We start from the raw sequence: 9,877 nt of genomic DNA on the forward strand, positions 1-9,877 counted from the left end.
GGACTAGGTGAGCACAGGAGCTAAAGCTACAAAGAGGTAGGGCCGAAGCAGAGCGCTGTTTCTGCATGGGATTCCATCAAACCAGTACTGAAACTCACCAGACGTACATTCACCCACCTACATTCATTCACAGGTTTGGAGCCTTGACCCAACTTTTTACTAAAGTAAAACGTAATTTTTGCAAAAACTGTCTTTTTCCATAAAAATAAAACAACTGGTTTGTTTTTTTGTCTCACAGCATCTGTTTCCAAGAATTGTCCTTAGTTCAGTGCTATGTTATCATTTAATTTAATACAGTTGTTTTACCATGAGGTTCTTTTCTTTTATCAACGTAAATGTTTTGGTTTAGATGTTTGTATGCTCTTGGAAGCCAATACTGTGCAGATGCACATATTTGCTACTTTTTTATTTTGTTTTGTTTTTTCAGGTAATATCAAAATTATCAAACAAGTCTACGTTACCTCAGGTATGTTAGTCACATTTTAAATATGCCAGGCTTGTCTTTGAAAAATGCACACAGTTATGGCCAGAGAAAAGCTGGAAAAACTCCAACTGACTTCTGTGGTTTCAGAATAAGACTTTAAATAACATCCTGCAGATAGTTCTGCTGCCACTGTCCATTTTATGAGTAACAGCTTATGATCTTTTCTTCCAGGTGCTAAATTTGGATATCCTACTACAGCACCTGCGTTTTTAATACATGGTTACCCAAGCCAAAGTTTTGAATATGGGAAACACTCATCCTCTGTAGGATAGGTTGCATCAGTGCCAGGTCCTGTACAATTTCATCATCAGTACAGCCTTCAGATGACTATTACGGTTGATAACAAGGCTATTATATTTTATATAGACAGGTCTCTTGCCACTGTTTTAAGTTCTTACCTTTTTGAACATCTCAGATGGGAAGGACCTAGTTCATTAACTCTGTCAATATATACTGAGAGAAAAGCACTCATTCAATGGAAGTGAGCTGTAGAAAACAGCAAAATTAAATCCACGCTACAAAACATTTAGACAGATACTAATAGGGGCTTGGAACATTTGGATAAATTCCCCAAATCTGCATTTTCATCCAGCTGATCTTACTTGGCTTGAGAAATTTGACTATACAAGCTCATTTGAGCTTTTTTATCTAAAGTTAACAGTGCCTTAATCAAGCTTGATTAAGAGGAGCAGCCTGAAAAAAAAAAAAAAAATTAATAGCAGCCTTTTCTGAAACCATGAAGTTGCATTTGGCTGTACTCTTGACTGAGATGTGTGGAGTTTGTTAATTTGACCTGGAACCTGATCCTGCCTTAGCCCACTCACCTGCTACCAATAAATACAGTAAGTTGTACCATGAGAATAAATAGAACTATTTTGAGTCACGGCCTGATCCTGATATGATCTCCGCGTTGGCATATCTCAGCACTCATGACCAATGTATTTTGTTACCATGAAACAATAACAAACACCACGTTGCTCTCTTACACTGTCCTTTAATTAGTACAGAAAGTACAGAACCCAGGTCTATGTTGCCTCTAAATTGCCTTGGTTCCAACATCGAGCATTCAAATTGCATTTTTTTTAAAAAAACAGATGTAGCTTTGCTTTTTGATGACTCGGTTCTGAAGTTGATGTTGTCACACCACTGCTGCATTAATGGGACTTGTATAAAGTGAAAAATCTGTTTACTATCCGAGCACTGGTTCCAGTTACAACTACTAAGAAGGATACAGAGGACATTTGGGCTTGAGCTGAACTGGTATAAATGCTATTTATACATTATAACTTATTCCATATGAAAATGTGGAATTATATGAATTACCGGCCTCAGTTCTTTCCCTTGGTCCACCAGGAGTCTGAGAACGTAACATACAAAAGAAATAATGCCTCAGTAAAGCAAGATTAATCTACTCAAGTGTATATATGGCACATGACTTGTGAGAACTAGTCATGTAATCTTTCTTGGTAACAAAATATATTGCAGTGAGTTCACTGGTGATCTTTTTTAATTTGTTTGTATGCACATATAGCTATAGTTGAAGAGTTCCAAAAAAGCTATCCCTATTGAGAAACGAAAGCTGTGCTAGATCTGGGTTTGTTCCAGGATGAACATCAGAAGAAATTGTGTTTCTGCAACATCAGGCTGTGAATTTTATGCTAGTATGTGTTATCTGCTATTTTAGACAGAGCTCAAGGGAAACGGAAATATAAAGAAGAGACTGCCTTCAATTGTGGAAGATGAAGATGAGGATGAGGAGGGAGAAGAAGAAAGCAGCACCCTTTCACCAATCCATACAAGAAGCACAAACTGCTCTCAGCAGAAAAAGGCTGGAAGCAATAAAAGCCACCTAGGGAGAAACTTGAAGCAGTTGGCCTCAGGAACGGTGCCCTTTCATTCACCTATCCGTGCTTGCAGTTCAAACCCGTCAAGAGCCAAACACGAAAAGGAACTCCATTACTACTCCAGAAGGAAGGAGAAAAACCTTAAGTTACACCTTTCAGCATTGACCACCAATGGTCCACCTGACCTGAGCCCAAGGTAATAGTTACGAATGGTTATTTTATTCTCTATCATGTAACTCCTACTAAAAATATCATCATTGTAACACAGCAAAATATTTAGTTTTCTTTAATAGTTAATACTTTTGTTTATTCCACAGAGAAGGAAAAGTCCTCTTCTTGTAGGAACTATTGCACACTATGCAGAATGTTATGACTTTAGGACTTTATTGCAAATAAAGTATTTCTACCAGTAAAAGGAAAAGTATTGAGCAATTACAAAAATGAATATTTGAATAGTCTGGCTTTATGGTATCATTTTGTCCACGTATAATAATATGCATTCCCACAACAGCACTGTGAAACATTCTGAGTCCATCAGAGAGACAGCAATTTAAAAAGGATGTAGATGATAATACAGCATAGCTGTGCAAATACAAAAATTACTGGAGTAGAGGACTATAATGGAAAACTATTGCCTAGCAATTTTAGAAAATGTTTAGAGTTTTTTTACATTAGTGAAGGGAAACCTGATAATGCAAGTTACGGAGAGAGTAGATATGGAATTGAGAAAATCTGTTCTGCTGTGACTTTTGACGTAAGCAAGAGTCATATAATAGTTTATCGTGGTATTATTAGGTATAAATTTAAACATTTTTATTTGTTACCTGACTGTTACTTGTAAGGTGATTTATGTCTGTTATTTCTAAATTGCTGCAACATAATAATTAACTATTAACCAAGAGTTTTGGGATCACTTCACAGAAATCACAACCACTTTTTTGCATATGTGGAGCTGCAGCAGTTGATCTTCCAGTTCCATTTTTGTTTCTGTAATTTGAAGTATTTTACATGTTCAAAAACTTCCTTTATTCACTAGAGGCAGACTGGTAGTTTCAGCAACTTACCATTGCAAACATGAAATAGCCACAGCTTGACCAATATTTGTTTAGTTCTGCCAAGGCACCTGTGCCTAAGGGTGCAATCATAAAAAGGACATGGAAAACAATATAGAAATCTTTCCCCCTCATCATATATTTGATCAGTAATGTTACCTTTCAAATAGGAGCAGGATACAAATGGATTTTAGTTTTGTCAATAGAGGGGAGAATAATGTGTGCTAAACCAGCTTCTACACTAGCAAAATTGAAACGCATAGTGGATATTTTCCCATTTCTTTCATAGATCTCATATGGATTTGGTTCAGGTCAGCTATGAGTAAAGGTCATTATCAAGTGGTAATTCAGAGGAAAGCTACCTTTCATATTTTCTGATGAAACCTTGCTCATTATTGTTCTGAATATATGCAGCCAGACTGCATATTGGCTGCAAGGTCAAATGTGAAACAAGTATTGTTACATATATTATTATTTCCTATTTCCATTTGTAATTTTATAGCTGCAGAATAATCCTGTTAATAAGTTGGAAAATTGGCCCAAAACATATGAGGGTTTTGGCCTTTTTTTCCAGCCCACACACTTTCATATTATTCCCCAAAATAAGTTTATATTATCAGAACATTTAAACTGACAAGTTAAAACCACTTTAGAAAGAGCCTTAAATGTTTCTTAGTAAGTATTAAAGAGAAAATAAGACCTTAATTAAGATTCTTGCTTTTGTTTGCTGTTGAACAGCAGCATAAGGGGAAGGCAAGACTCTGGTTGAAATGTCCAGTCAATGCAGTTGTGAGGTGTATAACCACACACTTTGTCAAAAGAATATACTTTGTAATTTGTCCGCTTAAGAAACTTGTTCTACTGTGGATGTTCCCTAGAATAAGCCAACCAGAATTCTTCACTGGTGCTTCAGTTACAGAATCACAGAATCATTAAGGATGGAAAAGACCTTTAGAATCATCAAGTCCAACCATCAACCCAACACCACCACGCCCACTAAACCATGTCCTGAAGTGACACATCTACAAGTTTTTTGAATACTTCCAGTGATGGTGACTCCCCCCCCCCCCTGGCCAGCCTGTTCCAATGTTTGACCACTCTCTCTGTAAAGAAATTTTACCTAATATCTAGTCTAAACCTCCTCTGGTGCAACTTGAAGCCATTTCCTCTCGTCCTATCACTAGTTACTTGGGAGAAGAGACCAACACCCACCTCCCCACAACCCCCTTTCAGGTAGTTGTAGAGAGCGATAAGGTCTCCCCTCAGCCTCCTCTTCTCCAGACTGAAAGACTGGAGAAGAGACTCCAGACTCCAGTTCTTTCCTTGTACACTACAGTCAAGGCAATAAAGCACAGAGACTGAGTAAAATATTTGAACAGTCCTTGGTTCAAGGAATAGAAGCCAGCATCTTAACTTCTAGGATACAGTTGTAGACTTCGCAATCAGTTTTTGGATACTGCCTATGAAGAAGAGGAGCATCAAAAGGAAGAAAGTGTAAGTGATAATAAAGGTAGTCCTGGGAGGAGGCATTTATGCATTTGAATCTCCTCAGACCCACACGGATGAGTGCATTCTAGCCCTGATCAGCTGGATAGAAGAGGTCACGTGTTAATCTTTTCTGACTTTTTGACTTCTAGGAGTGGAGGTGTCTGTCTTCAGGCAAAAATTCAGAGCTGTACAATAGCTAATTCAGAAAGGAGTAAGACTTACCAATTACTTTTGTCCCCTCATGTTTACATCTCACTACATTATGTTGCTCCACTGCCACTTCCTTATGTAAGAATAAGCATCTTGCCTATTACGTATTCCCCACATAGAAGCCTGCCTATCTTTTGGTTCTCCAGAAACAGCTGGTTTTGCTAATATGGTTTCTGTTTCATCTGAATCTTTAAACACTTTAAAGAATATAGCGTCTATAAATTCCAAGTCACATTTGAGTAGGTTTTCCCCTGTGTGCTTTAAAGGCAGTTAAATGTTAGCATTTTATATAATTAGAAATCTCTACAAAAGGGATATTGGCATTTAAAATTTGCTTTTTGAAGCAGTGAGGCCAGATGACATTAAATAGGTGTTATAGCAAATTTCAAACAAAGTAATCATTCAGGTTTTCAGCTGCAGATAAAAGTAGAGGCCAGAGCAGCTCAAGCACCACATTTGAGTCTCATCTCCCCACAGAGGCTGATTAAGATTAGAGTGAAGTCTAGCTGCCAGGTGCCCACCAAAGCCACTCATCACTGCCCTCATCAGCTGGACAGGGGAGAGAAAATATAACAAAAGGCTCGTGGGTCAAGATAAGGACAGGGAGAGATCACTCACCAGTTACCGTCGTGGGCAAAATAGACTCGGGGAAAAATTATTTAATTCATCACCAATCAAATCAGAGTAGGATAATGGGAAAATAAAACCAAATCTTAAAACACATTCCCCCCACCCCTCCCTTCTTCCTAGGCACAACTTTACTACTGATTTTCTCTGCATCCTCCCTGACAAGACAGTGGAGGGGAACGGGGAATGGGGATTGTGGTCAGTTCATCACACGCTGTGTCTGCTGCTCCTTCCTCCTCAGAGAGAGGACTTCTCACACTCTTCCCCTGCTCCAGCGTGGGGTCTGCCCTGGGAGAGAGTTCTCCATGAACTTCTCCAGTGTGAGTCCTTTCCACAGGCTGCAGTTCTTCATGAACTGCTCCAGCCTGGGTCCCTTCCACAGAGTGCTAACCTTCAGGAACAGACCAGTATGGGTCTCCCATGGGTCCACAGGTCCTGTCAGGAGCCTGCTCCAGCATGGGCTTCCCACAGGGGTAACAGACTCCTTCAGGCATCCACCTGCTCCACCGTGGACCTCCACAGGTCACAGGGGGACAGCCTGCGCCACCATGGTCTTCACCACAGGATGCAGGGGAATCTCTACTGTGGCATCTGGAACATTTCCTCCCCCTCCTTCTTCACAAATGTTGGTGTCTGCAGAGTTGTTCCTCTCATGCATTGTCACTCTCTCTGGCTGCAACTGTTGTGTGCCATTTTTTCCCCCCTTCTTAAATATGTTATCACAGAGATGCTACCACCATTGCTATCATGACCTGTCAGAAACAGGGGAAGCTTCTAGCAGCTTTTCACAACAGCCCCCCCTTCAGTCCCTCCCACTATCAAAACCTTGCCACGTAAACCCAATACAAAAGCAAAATATGGAATTCATTCACCACTTCCCGTGGGCCCACAGGTGTTCAGCCATCTCCAGGAAAGCAGGGCTCCATCACACATAATGGTTGCTTGGGAAGACAAACTCCATAACTCTGAACATCCCCCCATTCCTTCTTCTTCCCCCAGCTTTATATGCTGAGCATGACATCATATGGTATGGAATATCCCTTTGGTCAGTTGGGGTCAGCTGTCCCAGCTGTGTCCACTCCCAAATCTTTGTGCACCCCCAGTCTAATCGTTGTGAGAAGTAGAAAAGGCCTTGACTCTGTGTAAGCCCTGCTCAACAATAACGAAAACATCCCTGTGTTATCAACACAGTTTCCAGCACAAACCCAGAACATAACCCCATACTAGCTACTATGAAGAAAGAAGGCACCCTTGTAAGACCCCTCTGCTACTAAAACCTTGCCATGCAAACCCAGTACAAAGGGATATTGGTGTTTAAAATTTGTTTTTTGAAGCAGTGGGGCCAGATGACATTAAACAAGTTTTACAGCAAATTTAAAACAAAGTAATGATTCAGGTTTTCAGATGCAGATAATAGTATAGGCCAGAGCAGCTCAAGCACCACATTTGAGTCTCATCTCTTCCCAGAGGCTGGATGAGATTAGAGTGAAGTCTAATAACATCCAACTGGCATCATGAACACTCAGACATAACACAGAGCCCTAAACCCACATGAGGAGCCAAGAAGGACAAGAATATATGGTATGTGCACAGAGCTCTGAATCAATGGGTCTTTCAAGCCAAATAGATCACAGATATCACTGTGTTGTCTGTTCTTCCTTTCTCCAAACACTTCCAGTCAAGAGGTTTACTTGAGACTATCCTTATTAGATGGAAAATCTAATTTCCATCATCACAAAGTTATCACCATTGACTAAGAGGCCAAGAACTGACTCCTTTGCTCTTCCAGATTAGTATTTAACACATCTGCCTACTGCAAAACAAATTCTGAAACTTGTGCCTGGACAAAACAAGAAATTGCTGCTCCATACCTCTCAGTTGGCAGTTTTCTGAGTCACTTTCATCAACTTTAAAACAGTTCTCTTTATAGCACAATTTAGTATAAATGAGAACAAAAAATATGCATAATTATATATTTTAATGTGTATTGATTTCTCTATCGGATACCAGTTTTCTATTCTTTGTATGCCACATTTGATTATTGTATAAAATGCTGCTTTTTTTTTCTTTGGATTTCTTGTCATTGTAAATTGGAGGTCAACTGCAATTCATGGGTAGAAATAACTGACAAAAATGCCTTTTCTAGTAGTTAGATCCTATACCAATACTAATGTAAATGGGACATTGCAGGCTGGTCTACACATCCTATACCAAATTTGCAAACAAGATTGCTCTGCCTGAGCTAGTTAGTTTTAACTGAATTTGAGAATAACTATTTGCATGGCAGCAACACTTTTGACTCTGGTTTACAGAGATACTTTCATAAATATATTATGTTCAGGCTTAGGCTCCACCTAAGTAAGTCTAATATAACATCCTGTTATGTGCAGAGAGATTTAAACTTCACAAGAGCATAGTGAATAATCTTTAGTTTGTGTAGAAGAAAGAATGGCAACAGATTATTTCACATACGGAAAGAAAACTATACTCAGTACAGGTTCTGTTAGGACCCAGAATATACTGCAGAAGTCATGAATATTTTGAAACTTCAGTTAATTATGTTTGTCCTCACATTCCTTCCTCTAACAGTAAGTTTAATCTTTAGTGACTCACAAGAAGTTATACAAATATAATAGTTTTTACTTTTCTCTAAACTTAATGTTGTGCAAAATTTACCATTGCTTTAAAATGTGCCTTTTAGGAGTAATTTTGACAATATAACTATGAATATGATGTTTATGAAACTGTTTATGAAACTGCTCCATCCCTCTGATTTTTCTCAACAGAATTGTTGATGGGATTGAAGATAGAAACCATAATGAGGAAAGCCAAATCTTTGACTTCAGCTCTGATCAGCTCAGGCAGGAATCGAGGCTATCTCCTACAATTGGAGGTGAGCTTTTACTGAGAAAATCCCATTTTAGTGAAAACAGTCATCATAATTTTGGTTTTTTCCCTTTGCTTCTTTGATTCTCAGAAGTGGCATAAATAGATTTAACGTATATCCACACTTTCAATACCATTTCAGTACCACAGTTGGTACTGTAGAAAAATAAAACAGTGTCCCGAAGGCTATTTGTGTTTTCCTGCTAACAGACAGTGACGATAAAACAGTTTACAAAGAGTACTGTATTTTCATGCATTATCTTTTACCAGCAGTATTGTAGGATCAGCCAAGGAGCCTCATGCTCCCAAACGTTGGGTATGGAAAGTATTAAACACAAGGACAAAATTCAACATTAAAACATTCTAATACCAAATTAAAAAAAAAAAATCATGAAGAGCCATATGTAAACTTGGCTTTCAATTGTTGTTAAAGATATGTACAGAAGTATGGAAGTACCTAGATTCTTAGGAGTAAAAGAGTGAAAACGTTGAATAGCAAGAGGTTTTAGGAAGCCTTAAATGACCTACCTTATGAAAAGGTTGATAAAATAGCTCTGCAGAGCACATCAACATGGGAAAAAAAAAGAGACACACAGAAGTGGAAACCAGTGAACTAATGCTGAAGTGGCACAACTAGTGCAGCTCAGATTGTTTCCAACACCCCTCTTTTAAGACAATCCTCACATAATTATGTAACTTTTGCATGGAGGATATTAGGGCACCTTTTGTTCCTCTTAAAGTAAACAGAAAAATAATAACAGAAACTTAACTGTATCTCTGATTTTTAAAAACAGTTGACATGTCACATGGTTGGCACCAGGGTTGTCATTTTCAGTCTTTTCAGCTTCAGACTGAAGAGAGCAGTACAAACTTTATTCGTCACACTTTTCTTACACATTATACACTGAACATTAAACACAAGATTTAATTTTCATTCATTCCAAGTGCAAACTAGGTTTAAATTTAAAGCATTGGATAAGTGCAAGAATAGCATTGCTGTTTCCAATTTATTATACTTCTCTCATTTACATGCATTTGAATTATTTTCAGAGGCAGAAATTGGTGCTGCTGTGCTTGTTATCAAAGCAGAAGAAACCAAACAGCAGATCATCAGGCTTAATGATGAGGTAATGAGCATTTGTGGAGGCTGGAGGATATTAACAATGATTCAAGGAATGCTGGAGAAAACTCAGAAAACTTGGGAATATGATAAATGTGTGATAAACAAGTTTGCAAAACTGGATGGGGTTCCTAAGTTTAGGGCAGTTTGGGGCTTTTAACTCTTT

At 38.6% G+C, this 9,877-nt stretch overlaps 1 protein-coding gene across 1 annotated transcript in view; it reads left to right on the plus strand.

Annotated features, from left to right (window-relative positions):
* Positions 1–427: 427 nt before the first annotated feature.
* The window catches only part of LOC104617779 (potassium voltage-gated channel subfamily H member 8-like), a gene marked incomplete at its 5' end in the record, with an annotated part of 22,386 nt that continues 12,936 nt past the window's right edge, over positions 428–9,877 (plus strand). The window contains 4 exons of the mRNA XM_010283194.1: positions 428–466; positions 2,169–2,524; positions 8,492–8,598; positions 9,642–9,718. Coding sequence (XP_010281496.1) covers positions 428–466; positions 2,169–2,524; positions 8,492–8,598; positions 9,642–9,718 — 579 coding nt within the window. The remainder of the gene's footprint in view (positions 467–2,168; positions 2,525–8,491; positions 8,599–9,641; positions 9,719–9,877) is intronic.

This window comes from Phaethon lepturus, unplaced genomic scaffold (genome assembly GCF_000687285.1).
Source record: "Phaethon lepturus isolate BGI_N335 unplaced genomic scaffold, ASM68728v1 scaffold5283, whole genome shotgun sequence".
Classification (NCBI taxonomy): Eukaryota; Metazoa; Chordata; class Aves; order Phaethontiformes; family Phaethontidae; genus Phaethon; species Phaethon lepturus.